The sequence below is a fragment of the Chiloscyllium punctatum genome, chromosome 37 (genome assembly GCF_047496795.1).
Source record: "Chiloscyllium punctatum isolate Juve2018m chromosome 37, sChiPun1.3, whole genome shotgun sequence".
Classification (NCBI taxonomy): domain Eukaryota; kingdom Metazoa; phylum Chordata; class Chondrichthyes; order Orectolobiformes; family Hemiscylliidae; genus Chiloscyllium; species Chiloscyllium punctatum.
In genome coordinates, this window is record NC_092775.1 from 3581572 (window position 1) to 3597577 (window position 16006).

Consider the following 16006-nt stretch of genomic DNA (forward strand, 5'->3'; position numbering starts at 1 on the left):
AGCCTCCACCACATCCTCTGGCAGCTCATTCCATACACGTACCACCCTCTGTGTGAAAAAGTTGCCCCGTAGGTCTCTTTTATATCTTTCCCCTCTCACCCTAAACCTATGCCCTCTAGTTCTGGATTCCGATCCCAGGGAAAAGACTTTGCCTATTTATCCTATCCATGCCCCTCATAATTTTGTAAACCTCTATAAGGTCACCCCTCAGCCTCCAATGCTCCAGGGAAAACAGCCCCAGCCTGTTCAGCCTCTCCCTGTAGCTCAGATCCTCCAACCCTGGCAACATCCTTGTAAATCTTTTCTGAACTCTTTCAAGTTTCACAACATCTTTCCAATAGGAAGGAGACCAGAATTGCACGCAATATTCCAACAGTGGCCTGACCAATGTCCTAGTAAAAACAATGACTGCAGATGCTGGAAACCAGATTCTGGATTAGTGGTGCTGGAAGAGCACAGCAGTTCAGGCAGCATACTGGATTAGTGGTGCTGGAAGAGCACAGCAGTTCAGGCAGCATCCAACGAGCAGCGAAATCAACGTTTCGGGCAAAAGCCCTTCATCAGGAATAAAGGCAGTGAGCCTGAAGCATGGAGAGATAAGCTAGAGGAGGGTGGGGGTGGGGAGAGAGTAGCATAGAGTAAAATGACCTGGGAGTTGCAGTGGGAGAGGGACTCCCTGAGATTCTTGTAGAGAGAGGAGGAAAACTTCTTCAAGGCAGGCATCCTTGCAAGAGGATTCGCAGTAGGGTTAAAATCACAGCATCCAAGTAGCTTCGAAATCGACGTTTCAGGCAAAAGCCCTTCATCAGGAACCTGTACAGCTGCAACATGACCTCCCAACTCGTGGACTCAATACTCTGACCAATAAAGGAAAGCATACCAAACACCTTCTTCACTATCCTATCTACCTGCGACTCTACTTTCAAGGAGCTATAAACCTGCACTCCAAGGTCTCTTTGTTCAGCAACACTCCCTAGGACCTTACCATTAAGTGTATAAGTCCTGCTAAGATTTGCTTTCCCAAAATGCAGCACCTCACATTTATCTGAATTAAACTCCATTTGCCACTTCTCAGCCCATTGGCCCATCTGGTCCAGATCCTGTTGTAATCTGCGGTAACCCTTTTAGTTGTCCACTACACCTCCAATTTTGGTGTCATCTGCAAACTTACTAACTTACTTGCTCGTATCGAAATCATTTATGTAAATGACAAAAAGTAGAGGGCCCATCACCGATCCTTGTGGCACTCCACTGGTCACAGGCCTACAGTCTGAAAAACAACCCTCCACCACCACCCTCTGTCTTCTACCTTTGAGCCAGTTCTGTAACCAAATGGCTAGTTCTCCCTGTATTCCATGAGATCTAACCTTGCTAACCAGTCTCCCATGGGGAACCTTGTCAAATGCCTTACTGAAGTCCGTATAGATCACATCTACTGCTCTGCCCTCATCAATCTTTTTTATTACTTCATCAAAAAGCTCAATCAAGTTTGAGACATGATTTCCCACACACAAAGCCATGTTTACTATCCCGAATTCCTAATTGAAAAGTTTTATTCCTTTTATTCCTCTGCTTTTTGAGTTTCTAATTCTAACTCTTTTGATTTTCTTTCATGATCAATTTGCTTTAACTGCACCTCAATTAGATATGTCCATAGTGATTCACACAGGGGTCACGGTGAAGTGGTAACATCACTGACCCAGTAATCCAGAACCACATGCTGCTGTTCAAACACCACCGTGGCAAATGGTGAAGTCTGAATTCAATAAAAATCTAAAGTAAAACGTTTGTCTAAACATGTTAACACCAATGTCAATTGTCATAAAAAAACCCTCATCTGGATCCCTTTCAGGAAGGAAATCTGCCATCTTTACTTGGTCTGGTCTATCTGTGAACTCCAGACCCACTGCAATACCCACATTCTGTGGATAAATTTTTTAAAAAAGTGGGACTACCCTGGATACCTCTTGTATTTTTCCAGCCCAACAGCCAAACGAATATTTCAATAATCTCTGCTAATTTAGCAACCAGTAAGGAATACCTCCTCCATTTTTATAAAGTATCAGTTGATCCCAATGCTCTCTCATTGCCTGTCCTGTTACCTATCACAAAGTACTAACGCTTCCCCACATCCAACCTTGCCTTATCTGCATCTAAGATTCCGACAGAGGCCCCTGTGTCAGGAAGAGAGAACTAGAATTCAAACTCCACGAGGCATAAAATTATCAACATTTTTATAATCACCAAAATTGTCCTTTTTTTTCCCTCTACATTACTGTTACCTAGAACAAAATGTTCATCAGATTTCTTCAATAATCTCAACAATAGCTCATTTACTAGAAACAAACTCATGGTCTAAACATTTGGTCAAACTGGTTCGCAACTCATCTGCTGCACAGAATTAAACTGGATTCTCCTTAATCTGAAACACACGCGTGCACGCACACACACGTGTACATGCGCACACACACGTGTACATGGGCAGGATGAGATATGATTGCTTTTCAGGGCTGTGTCAAGTCGGTAAAGTTAAGGAAAACCCTGTGAATCAAAGATTCAAACTACAGGGGGTATAAGGGTAAAATGAGATGACATTCTCTCAATTTCTTGACAATGATATCACAGTTGTGAGGAAGTCACTGGACCTGAAACGATAGCTCTGATTTCTCTCCATAAATGTTGCTAGACCTGTTGAGCCTTCCCTGCAATTTCTGTTTTTCTGATTTCCAGCACCTGTAATTTCCTTTGGTTTATATATACATTACAGTTGGCCACAGAATGACAGAGGGCTACTGTAGGAGCAAGTCTGTTAGACAAGTATTGTGATGGACTTAACAGCTGGACATTCAGAATCTGATGGGATTAGAGATATTATCGCCTGGAGCTTAAAATATTTATCAACAAGGTGCTTTAGAATCACCCCTGGCTGGTCTCCTATCAATGTGAGATCAATCAATATATTGCTACCTATGTCCTAATTCAGTGGTTAGCACTGCAGCCTCACAGCACCAGGGACCTGGGTTTGATTCCAGCCTCGGGCAACTGTCTGTGTGGAGTTTGCACATTCTCCCCATGTCTGTGAGAGTTTCCTCCGGGGGCTCCGGTTTCCTCCCACAGTCCAAAGATGTGCGGGTCAGGTGAATTGGCCATGGGAAATTGCCCATAGTGTTAGGTGCATGAGTGGCGAATAGGTCTGGGTGGGTTACTCTTTGCAGGGTCAGTGTGGAGTTGTTAGGCCGAAGGACCTGTTTCCGCACTGCAGGGAATCTAATCTAATCTAAACTTGCACCAAGTCTCGTTTACTCATCACCCAGCGTGCCTGCTGCCTCTTTCGAAAGCTCTACTCTAATTGAAAATTCACCAATCCCTCAGTGGTCTATCTCTGTTGATTTCTCCAGTACCATTAACTTTCTATCCTCCCAGAGATCTCAGTGCTCAACCAACTCGGACACGTTGATCAACCAATTTTAAAACCACTCCATCAGCAGTTGTGCCTTCAAACGCCAAAGCCCGAAGCTATGGCATTCATCTCTACTCTCAATCCTCCTTTAAGATACTCCTTAATCGTACCTGAAGTACTCCTGAAAAAATACATTTTGCCAAAGCTTTGGAGCTTGCACTCATCAGGACAGTTTGCAAGAAATGCCAAAATGAAAGGAGAACGTGCTGGTACTGCATTGGGAGCCAGGAGGCTTCCACCCACTGAGTTAGGACTGGCCATACGTGTCAAACACAAACCTGCAGCAATGAGGTTTCCTAAGAAAGTAGTGCAAAGTTAGGGATTCTGAGGGGGTTTGTCAGGGTAGATGCTGAGAGGATGCAGAGGGATATCCAGAACTGGCTCAGGGAGGGAACTGTTACAAATAAAAAGGTCTCCCATTAAAGATAGAAACCTAGTCTGAGGGCCATCAGTCTCTGTAATGCCCCAACTCTGAAGGGAAGTGGAGGCTGGGCCATGGAATATACTCAAGACAGACGCAGACAGATTTTCAGGCTGAGAAAGAGTCAAGGGGAACAAACAGAAAAGCAAAGCTGAAGCCATAATCTTATTGACTGGTGAAGCAAGCTCAAGGGATTTACTGCTGCTCCTAATTCTTATGCAACTTTTAAAAGGTGGTGGCATTAAATTATGGATGCATTCTCTGATCCAACCTTAATACATAATGATTTCAAACACATGTTCATAACTTTTTATTCAAAACCCATAATTATATAGTAAAAACAAAGAGTTTACATTTAAACCAACTGGTCACATTCTACTACAGCTTTGGTCTGAACAGGAAGCCTGGTCCTGTGTTTTTAGAAAAGGAAAGGGAAGTGGGTGGAGAACAAAGGAAACACCAATGACAGGATAGACCAACACTTTAGTAACGCTTTGTGAAATAATTCCACTCCCTTGTTCCTTCAATAAATTGAGATTCAAAGTCTGAATGATCATATTTAATACATGAAGCTGTTGGGATTTTATGAATGAACTTGCAGATCTGATAGTGACACTGTTAAAACTCAAAGTGAGCATGGTTTGGCAGGTTCACGAGAAATCAAAGGTGTGACCATAAAACTGGACAAGTGTACATTTAGCACAGGCCTGAGGTCTGTTAGCCTCCTCAGGCATTCGGTCTACTTTAGTAAATGCAACAATGGAGTGGTTTAGAGGTCTGTTGTCTCAGGGTTGACAATGTCTCCACATATCTTTCTGACCATCATTCAAATACCTTCACTCGGAACAAAGCAGGTCTGCAGCTGCAGTGTTGCAACCTAGTATCGTTATCACGAGATTATTGATTCATACGGGAGAAAGTGAGGACTGCAGATGCTGGAATAGCACAGCAGGTCAGGCAGCATCCGAGGAGCAGGAGATTCGATGTTTCAAGCATTAGCCCTTCATCAGGAATGGCTGAATTAATGAATACAACCAGATAAAATTCTGGGATCTGGGTTTGAATCCCACCATGGTAGATGGTGCAATCTGAATTCAGTGAATAAAAAAATCTAGAATTGAGTCTGATGATAACCACCAAACCATTGCCGATGTTATCAAGCCCCACCTGGATCACTAACATACTTCAGGGAAGGAAATCACTGTCCTTACCTAATCTGGCCGACATGACTCCAGACCCACAGCAATGTGGTTGAGTCTTGACTGTCCTCTGGGCAATGAGGGATGGGGAATACATGATGGCCCAGCCAACAACAATCCCATGAATTAATTTTAAAAATTAGGGAACCATTTGGGATTCAATGGCTATTAGATTTCTGGGTGAATAAACACCAAGCAAAAGAAACTGCAAGAGCACTCACCAGGGAGAGCAGTGATAGGAGATTAGAAACCATGAAACATCAGGAGCTGTATCTCAACTCATCTTAACAGGATATTCAAACATGAACTACACCAACTTTGCAAACAACCAGCAACAAGAGTAATGGTAAGACTCTTGGTAGTTAGCGAGTTTTGAGAAGATTTGTAGCTCAGCTGAGGTTCTGGATGTAGGTTTGCTCGCTGAGTGGGAAGGTTTGGTTTCAGATGTTTTGTCACCATATTAGGTAACATCTTCAGTGAGCCTCCAGATGAAGCACTGGTGGTATAGCCCGCTTTCTATTTGTGTGTTTGGGTTTCCTTGGGTCGGTGATGTCATTTCCTGTAGCGGCGTCATTTCCAATGGTGATGCCATTTCCTGTTCTTTCTCTCAGGGGGTGGTAAATGGGATCCAAGTGAATGTGTTTGTTGATAAGAGTTCCGGAAGGATCCCATTTACCACCCCCTGAGAAAAAAGAACACGAAATGACATCACCAACCCAAGGAAACCCAAACACAAATAGAAAGCGGACTGTACTACCAGTGTTTTATCCGGAGGCTCACTGAAGATGTTACCTAGTATGGTGACGAAACATCTGAAAACAAACCTTCCAGCTCAGCGAGCAAACCTACATCTGGATTCTTCTTCGTGTAGATGAGCAGAGGGATCTCAGTGTCCATGTACATAGATCCCTGAAAGCTGCCACCCAGGTTGATAGCGTTGTTAAGATGGCATATGGTGTGTTAGCTTTTATTGGTAGAGGGATTGAGTTTCAGAGCCACAAGGTCATGTTGCAGCTGTACAAAACTCTGGTGCGGCAGCACTTGGAATATTGTGTACAGTTCTGGTCACCACATTATAGGAAGGATGTGGAAGCTTTGGAAAGGATTCAGAGATTTACTGGGATGTTGCCTGGTATGGAGGGGAGGTCTTATGAGGAAAGGCTAAGGGACTTGAGGATGTTTTCATTAGAGAAGAAGATTGAGAGGTGACTTATTTGAGACATACAAGATAATCAGAAGGTTAGAGTGGACAGTGACAGCCTTTTTCCTCAGATGGTGATGGCTAGCATGAGGGGACATCGCTTTAAATTGAGGGATGATAGATATAGGAGAGATGTCAGAGGTAGTTTCTTTACTCAGAGTAGGAGGGGCATGGAATGCCCTGCCTGCAACAGTTGCAGACTCTTCAACTTTACGGGAATTTAAATAGTCATTGGATAGACATATAGATGAAAATGAAATAGGATAGGATAGATGGGCTTCAGATTGGTTCCACAGATCAGCACAACATTGAGGGCTGAAGGGCCTGTACTGCGCTGTAATGTTCTATGCTCTAACACTATTAGCTGGTGATTTAAAAACAGAAACTTGGTGGCGTTTCTAATCATAGCCTGGGAATTTTAATGACAGAATATTAGTAAAATGCCAAAAACTAAAACAGTCTGGCACGGCTTCCCTCACATCACTAAGTTGGGTGTGTCTTCTGCCCACTTTAAATAATTTAATTTGCAAATGGATTGTGGTGTAAAGTGCAGAAAATAAACCATTACAATATCACAATATGTGGGTGGGTTGCTGGGTATTGATTCACAGGGAGGTCTGCACCCACACCATCACATTGGGAAATGGCAGAGTCCAGCCTGAGATACAGAATGTAAACAAACTGCAAGGGCTTCGCAGCTGGAACTCTAGATGGTCAGCAGCTCTTTATGAAGTGCTGAATAATGAGAGCACCTGCACTCATGTTGTATTCTTCTGTCTGTCCATTTCAGCTCAGTGTGGAAAGTGGTTTTATGTTGGATAAAGATTGGGGAGACTGATGTAATCATTTAGAAGGTGATGAGGATCAACTCTTCCAATTTATGAAGGGAAATCATTGTTAACATCCCCCTGTGGACCTTTGTAAATCCAGTACTTGGCTAATGTAATTCAAAGTGATACTAACGTAGAAGAGGAAGGAGCGGACTCCAAACTTGACCAGCTTAGTTACAAATGTAAGGGGTCAGGGACTGACCCCACCAACAGGTGGGGGAACTGTTGGAGGTGGCCCAGGGAAAGGCAGCTGGAGACCTCTTGACGACAATTGAACAGGAACTGGCCAATTATTCACAAAGGCAAATGTTTAATTTTGGCAAATTGAGAGCATTTCCATCTGTTCCCCAAACCCACCCACTCACCACTGTAGAAAAATGGCCTCTTTGCATTTAATGTTGCATAAAGTATAAAAACTAAAACATTGACAAACAAAGCAGTTTTTAAAAAATATTTTGTCCCAATGCAAGATAAATAATGCAATTTCATAACCTGCCAACATACAGACATTAACCAGTGCCCACTGACAGACTGAAAATAGTGAAAAACACTGCAGCAGAAAACAATAACAGGTCAGAAGCAAATAGCTGGAAAATACCAACCCCAGGAAACTTGGTTACAGATCACAGTGTCTTAATACATTCACTGCCTTTTCAAGAACAGGAATGAAAGCATTCGAAAGCCAATTGCCATCAATAGTTCCCAGATACTCGATTATTGTAAATCCATTAGCAACATTTCTATAAAGTGCATGCAGCAGTGAATAAAGCTTTGGAAAGTCAGCTGTGCGAGGCAGCAGAGAATGCACTGAACAGTTAGAGTCAATATTTGTTCTCACAAAGCTCTCTCAGATACACAATGACGCAAACAGAGCAAACAATCAAGGACAAAATGACTTACAAACTAGACAACTCAGTTTGAGATAGAACCCAAATTGAGCCAGTTACTGATCAGGCAATCTGGAAAAATGAAACCAAGTGGCTATGAACCCCTGGCTACTGTTGAATGTGGCGTGAATCCAGACCGGGACCAGATAAACCAGAGGGGCCTCACCTGCCTTTCAGCCCCAAAGAAAGCTAGGTATTAAACCCCAGCCAGAGTGAAAAGGCAGCCATACGCTAGCACAGAACAGTGGGGTGGGGGTGGGGGAGGGGAACAGATGTGTTTAGATCATGCTCCAAACCAAAATTCCTCAACCAAGAAATAGAATCCGATAGGTCACATTGAAGAATAAGCCAACAAACAGCTTGCATTGAGAACTTGGATAGGTTTCACATGCCCAGCCTACAAAGTCACTGGTCAGTAGGGCGGCATGGTGGCTCAGTGTTTAGCACTGCTGCCTCACAGTACCAGGGTCTCAGGTTCGATCCCAGCCTTGGGCAACTGTCAGTGTGGAGTTTGCACATTTCTCCCTGTGTCTGTGTGGGTTTCCTCCCACAGTCCAAAGATGTGCAGGTCAGGTGAATTGGCCATGTTAAACTGCCCATAGTGTTAGGTGCATTAATCAGAGGGAAGTGGATATAGGCAGGTTACTCTTCAGAGGGTCGGTGTGGACTGGTTGGGCCAAAGGGCCGTTTCCACACTATAGGGAATCTAATCTCATACAAAAATGACAATTGTAAGTCAGAACTATCCCAGTTCCTCCCAGAACTGTTTACAGACTGGTAACAGGTACTTGCACATATTTTAAGCCTTGTAGTTCACAAAGGAGGATTATGGAAAACTGCATTTTAAAATCTGCTATGTCAAGGTTAAGTGTTTTAAAAAAACTTCTACAATCTGCAGGATTCGAAAAAAGTTGGCAACACTGGGTATACTTGTATGGGACCGTCATCTGGTCCCCGATTATAACGTGTGGGTGTCTGTGTCTACAGAGGTTGGTGCTAACGTTACACAGACACAAGTGCAGCCCATGTCCCGGGTGAACGGTTACTGGGCTGGCTTCGGTGGATTCAGTGGTGTCAGATTTCTCATCTTGAAGTACGACACTAGCTGCTTGGGCACCTCTGCCAGGACAGTCTGGGCCAGGGCTTCCTTAGGAGCCTAGAAACAAAACAGGTAATGAATAAAACCATGTGATAACCTTTGTAGAGAAACACTGGTCTTTACCAGTGCCTATAGTCTCTCACAACAGTGACCAATCAAATTCCACAACCTTCCCATCATTGCATCAAGGACATGAATTATAAAAGTAACTCAAAGAAGGAATTATTTTCTATAACTAATGCTCTTTATCCTTATCTGAAGAAGGATATTCTGTATATGTAGGAGGGTTATCAGACTGACTTTTGAGATGCCTAGACTGACTGAGGATAGACTAAATTGGTTCGGATTATAGTCACTGGAGGTTGGAAGAATGAGGGGGATCTCAGAAACCTATAAAATTGTAACAGGATAAGACAGAGTCAACGCAGGAAGGATGTTACCAATGACAGGGAAGCTGTTTAAGGATACAATGTAAGACCGAGATGAGGAGAAATGCCTTTACCAAGAGTTGGAGGTGCCGGTGTTGGACTGGTGTGTACAAAGTTAAAAATCACACACACAGGTTATAGTCCAACAGGTTTAATTGGAAGCACTAGCTTTCACAGCACTGCTCCTTCATCAGGTGGTAGTGGAGGAATACCATGATAGTTTCACTTCTTTCATGTGTAAATCACAAAACATTTTTTAAAAGTTACATTCTCAGGTTAACTGTAACAATTGGTGTCAGCCAGATAAGATGTTGAAGGTGTTAGCCCCCTGTATGCTGTTGTCTGTGCCATAATGTTTGGACTGATTCTAATCTAAAAAATGAGGTAACAGAGTCTTACATGGATTCATGAATCCACATAAAGAAGTGAAACTAACATGGTCATTCTAACAGATGAGAGACTTAACAAACAATCAGGGTATTTTTCAATGTCGAATTTCAGTTACATCACACTGTAAACTTTTGCTATAAATTCTGTGCCTTACAATTGTGTCCTCCACAACCACCTGATGAAGGAGCGTCGCTCCGAAAGCTAGTGCTTCCAATTAAACTATTGCCTGGCGTTGTGTGATTTTTAGCTTCACCAGAGAGTGGGGAGTGGGGAAACTGTGGAACTCTGTCACAGAAAGCAGGCTGGGCCAAAACATTGAATGAGTTCAACGAGGAGTTAGTTTTGGTTCTTAGGACTAAAGGAGTCAGAGACGGGGTATGTGGAGAAAGTGGGAACACACTATTAAGTTGGATGATCAGCTAGTGGAGCAGGCTCAAAGGGCTGAATGGCCTACTGCCATTTTCTATGTTTCTGTGTAAAATAGCCAGAAATTGGAACCAACTGCCAACCAGAGTAGTTGGTGCAGGCTGTGTTGATGTATTTTAGGGGAGGCTTGATGAAATCTTGGAAGGAGTAGGATTCCGGGGTTTGGGTGGGTGGGTGGAGCATGGGGTTCCTGTGGAACAGCAGCACCACCATAGACCATGTGGGCCGAATGGCCTGTTCCTGCACTGAAGACTCAAAGTGGAGTCAGACCTCAGTCTACCCAACGTACAATGATTGGCAAACTCAGAGAAGGAAGAAGATTCAATATCATGCTAAATGCAACAACTGCTTTCAAACACAGCAGGCAATCTCTACGTAGCAAACTCCCTCCAGCAGTAATAGTCAGATATTTGGATTCATTGTTGTGGATAGGTGGAGAAGGTCACTGGGCCAATAACCCCAAGGTAATTCCTCCGATCTTCCTTAGAATAGTGCTATGGAGTATTTTACCTTCACCTGATAAAGCGGCTGAGTATTAACTGTGAAATGTGAAAAACTAAACACACAGGAGTCTTATTCGGTCAGTGCAGGCCAGGAGTTCTTCAGCTAAATCCACAACCCAGCTCTCTGAAGGTTGCCCTTTAAATTACTGCGTCTATATTTCCAAGTGCTGCCAAAACGTGGGGAGGGTCTTTACCATTCTTCAGGCAGCGGGTTCCAGATCCACCCAGCTCCAGGTGAAACATTTACTCAACTCGCAAACTTTTCAATTACATCAAATCTGTTTATGGACCTCGCAGCTAATAGAAACAGCACGGATCTATCTTAAATCCTCGTCCAAATCCTTAACATCAAAGGGTCAGCCTGCACCTTGCGTTCCAGTTTTGGAGTGGAATTTGAAATCACTACCCACTGCCTCTGTGGTGGCTGTTACACACCATAGCTCAGGCAGGTGGTTAGATTCATGTGAAAGAGTTCCAGAGCGTGGGACAGAGCCCAGTTTAACTCTCAGGTCTTTCCTACTTACATTCTGAAACTGTCTGAAGGGGACAAACTGCACAATGTCTCGGACGACAGGCTCTCCGGCCAGCGACTTCAGGACACCATCATCACCATCAAGGAACTCCATGGCTTTGAAATCCGCACTGCCAACACCAACTATAATGATGGACATCGGCAACTTTGAAGCTTCAACAATCGCATCCCGTGTCTGGTCCAAGTCAGTAATCTCTCCATCGGTGATAATCAGCAGAACGTAATATTGCTGAAGGGCCAGAATCAGAACCAAAACAACAGAGATGACGCAAACACCAAGATCCTCAGAACTTAATGCCCCCAACTCCACCGACCCCCTGCCATTTTTCCAATGAAGTTCTTTTAGAGAGATGAAGTAAGTTTCACAGGCATTCAACACACCACTCCTGGTTCCCAGCTGCTCTATTGAGCCATTTAACTGCAGAAGACCATGTCCATAGCCAATTATTTCCCACATCACAAGACAATTCCAGAGAGGACTGTGGGGTGAAAAAAAAAATCACTGGATTGAGATGACTATGCTGGGGCTGTATTTCCTGGAGCATCAGCAGCTGAGTGACCTTATAGAGGTTTATAAAATAACAAAGGCATGGAGAAGGTCTTTTTCCCCAGGGCAAGGGAGCCCAAAATCAGACACCATACGTTTAAGGCGCAGGGGGAAGAATTTAAAAGGAACCTAAGGGACAATTCTTTCACACAGAGGATAGTGTATGTATGGAATGAGCTACCAGAGGAAGTGGTGGAGGCTGATATGATTACAACATTTAAAAGGCATCTGGATGGATATATAAATAGGAAGGGTTTAAGAGGGATATGGTCCAGGTGCAGATAAATGGGACTAGATTAATTTAGGAATCTAGTCGGCATGGACGAATAGGATCAAAGGGTCTGTTTCCATGCTGAACAGCTCTATGAGAAGATTGAACAGTCCCACCCCCACCCTCGCTAGCTATAGCCCCCACACACTGATGAATATCTGACCCCTGCTAGCTGTTACTCAGTATAGTGTGGAAAGGACTGATCCGTGAATCGAACCACACAATCTCCCTTACTCAGGACTGACCGATCTATTGGTCAAATGTGTGGGTTTCCTCCAGGTGCTCCAGATTCTTCCCAGAATCCAAAGATGTGCAGGTCAGGTGAATTGCCCATAGTGTTAAGTGCATTAGTCAGGGGTAAATATAGGATGGGAGAAGGGATCTGGGTGGGTTGCTCTTCGGAGGGTCGGTATGAACTCGTTGGGCCGAAGGGACTGTTTCCATACTGTAATTCGTCTAATCAAACATCTAAACTCACCACGGGTTTTTCAATATCACAAAGCCAGGACCCCTTTCCCATTCAGAAGAGGGAGGCTGAAGGAGCATGGGAACAACACCACCTCCAGGTCACATACCAGCAGCATCAGAGTCACCTGTAAACTACATTGAATAAGGCAGCAGATTCCCAAAGGATATTGAGAACCAGTTCTTTAATATCAAGCCCGACAATGTTTTGTGACCAAGCTTTTCTGGCACAAAAGTCATCACTGTGCTCCAACCTCCCTGTCTGGGTACTCACCGCAGCGGTCCCTGCCTGAGTGGAAGCAGCAGCGAATTGCGACACGTGGGTTATAATGGGACAGAAGTTGGTCGGTCCGTATAGCCTGACGTTGACAATAGCATTTCGATATGCATCAATAATCCCCTGTACTCCTGTTAGCACAGAGATGGGGGGGCGGGGGGAGGGCGGGGTGGAGGGCAGTTGGTTGGAGCGGGGGAGGGGCAGTAGGAACAGGAGAGAAAGAGAGGCAAGGAGAGACAGACCGACAGAGGGTGATGACGAGGGAGAGAGAGAGAGAGGTAGAGAGCACTATTACTCAGTCTTACATAGACTGCACAGATGGGAGATCAAACCAAATATTATGGCAAAAATTCTATTAAAGAACATGCCATCATTCTGTCCCCTTGGTGAATCACACCTTCTTTCCCTGTTGAGATCTTGGGCAATTCATCATTTTTCCCCAATCAGGAATACAGCATCGATCCACACTCTGCCTGTTATACAGTGTCCCGATGCCCCAGTGTGCAAAGCCCCAGCCTAAAACTAGGTCCTCTTTCTGTGAAGGCCATGTCATTTTATTTTGTGCTTTTTAAGATTGTTGACTGAAATGGGTAAGAAATGTTTCAAAACTGGTGTCGTCAAGGATTGCTGCAGATTTTGACAAGTAAGTCACCTGACCCTCATGGCAAGCAATATTGAAACAGCTGCTGGAACAAGCGGCAATTATTGACAAACTGGAGACGAGGGGCTCCGTACTCAGGGGGAGGTCTGGCTGGCAACACAACATTTTTATTTGTCTATGGACTGGTAACTAGTTACTGATGTGAAAGGTCTTTTGCCTGCCAGTCTTGTGATTGGCTCTCAGGTAAATGGACAACATAAAGAGAGGTGATCAAATCTCAACCAACTCAGGAGTTGTATCTCTTTTCCTCAGAATCAAAACCCACTTTAAATCTGAAGAAAGCCAGTTTATCGTTCTGTACTTCCAAGTCTCTGTCTTTTTAACTTATTAAGTCAGAGATCTTTTATAAATGAATAAGCAACATGTGCCTCTTGCAAAACAGTGGAACTATCCAAAAACAAACCTTCAGCAAGAATCAACCCAACAGATCTTGTGAACAAACACTAGAGAATTGTTTTGCATGTTTGTATTCTCTCATCCCAATCTGTGCCAGTGTGCATAAGGGAATGTGAATAAGCTGATCAGTAATTTGTAGAGCTTGACCCAATGTTTGCAATAAATATTAATTTTCAATACAGCACAGAAATCTGATATGGGTTTTCCTTCAAGATTAGAAGTAAACTATGGGATTATGTGCTTTTCAAAATATACTACATTTCTGGCAATACGGGCATTAGCGAGGCTTGATTGCCAGTGTGTCACCTCTGAGCGATGACACCACCTTCCTTCATCCTACATTAGTGGCGGTCAGAGGGGCTCTTAGTTTGGCTTCTCAGGGTCAAGGGTTTCTGCCCCGAGTCTTCACCTGACTGAAGAGATCGACCAATGGAGCTGGCTTACCAAGGATAGCATTGAATATAACAGCGCACAAAAGGCCATTCGGCCCTCGGTGTTGTACGGACTTGTGATGCAGTATTTGTAGATTCCCCTCTGTCAATCTGGAGGATGTGGTGAGGGTGTTACTGATGTTGGTGCACAGTCCACATCTCTTAACAGTACAAAGACAACAAAAACTCTATGTGGTAGGATTTTTGTTGACAACAAAAACTCAAAGTCAAATCCTCGCTTGTGTAGTTTGTAGAAGCTTGAGTGATTGCAGCCGGTTGGGTGTTCTTGCCATTAACAGTGTTTGAGAGCGGTGGATGGGAAGGGCTCATTATATTCCAGAAGGGGGAATATTTGACTGGCCAGGTGTGGGCTAATAAGATTTATTTTGGCAACATTCAGGGACAGACTGAATTTCCTTACACAGAATTGATGAGATTGAAAGTGGATTTCTGAATGTGGTGCAAATCTTCTCCCCTTAGAATGAACCAGGTGATAAAAACATTGAGACACCCCAAAGAACAACAACAAGGAGAGGTCATTCAGCCTCTGAAACAGCCCTTCCATTAAAGGATGGCTGATCCATGACTGCATGGCAGCCTCCCACTACTGCCCCACAGTCCTGAACACCATTAACTGACAAAACGCTACTCTGTTATCCTGGAAACTTAGGAGAGGCCACGTATATAGTCTCAAAAATATGAATACGATCCCATGTCAACTCACTGGAATAAAACAGAAGCAACTGGACATGTCATTAGCACTATATCCAAACTCATTGGAAGGGAAATGTTAAAACTCGGCTTCCAACGGCTGATCCCTTCAGTTCCAGACCCAGACGAGCAGCCAAAGTTATACAGCTTTGTTTGATGGGAGGCAGACTGAGTGTTATTTGTAACATCAATAACATGTAAATCTCACAATAACCCTCAATGTGTATGAAGAGGGGAGGCTTCGAGAGTGAGGCAAGGCCTTCCACTGCAGTTATTCAAACTCTGATGGCTCTGATGCTGTGATCAGACACACTGGAGGAGCAACTGAGAAAGGTTCAATGGTTTCCAATTGGCAGCAGAGCCACTGAAGAGCAGGGGATGGAGAAGAAATAGGAAATGCATCTCTCCAACTCATATCTTCGAATATTCTGTACACTAAATGTAATGCTGTCCCCTCCCAATCTTCAATTTGTTTCACATTTTCCAACATGAACTGCCCATCTCAATCCCAGAGTTAACAACCTTCACCAATCGGCCCTCAAAGCAGAGGGGGGAATATGGGGCATGATGTTGTGGGTGGAACACACAAGGATGGTACATACTTACTGTACAAGGTCAGGCCATTGGAAGACAAATTAAAATATAACTTAAGTGTGTGAAAAATGCCAGGGACACTGTATTTTCATTTGTATTTTTGGTATGGCATTTCAGGTTACACAGGGGCATTCTGTGCTAGCTCAAAGTTCCATTTAAACAAATGTTTACATGGGTGACTTGTGATTTTACTGTACCCAGTTATCACCACAACACTGAGGTGGCTATGGATGAAATGAAAGCCAAACCCAACAGACAAGCTTGCCAGAATTAAGCA

At 43.8% G+C, this 16006-nt stretch overlaps 1 protein-coding gene across 3 annotated transcripts in view; it reads right to left on the reverse strand.

Annotated features, from left to right (window-relative positions):
- Positions 1-4176: 4176 nt before the first annotated feature.
- The window catches only part of LOC140462810 (copine-1-like), a 99266-nt gene continuing 87436 nt past the window's right edge, over positions 4177-16006 (reverse strand). For all 3 annotated transcript variants that reach the window (XM_072556134.1, XM_072556135.1, XM_072556133.1), the window contains 3 exons: positions 12934-13067; positions 11369-11605; positions 4177-9154 (listed from right to left, as the gene is read on the reverse strand). In XM_072556134.1, the coding sequence (XP_072412235.1) occupies positions 9041-9154; positions 11369-11605; positions 12934-13067 (485 nt within the window). In that variant the 3' untranslated portion in view covers positions 4177-9040. The remainder of the gene's footprint in view (positions 9155-11368; positions 11606-12933; positions 13068-16006) is intronic.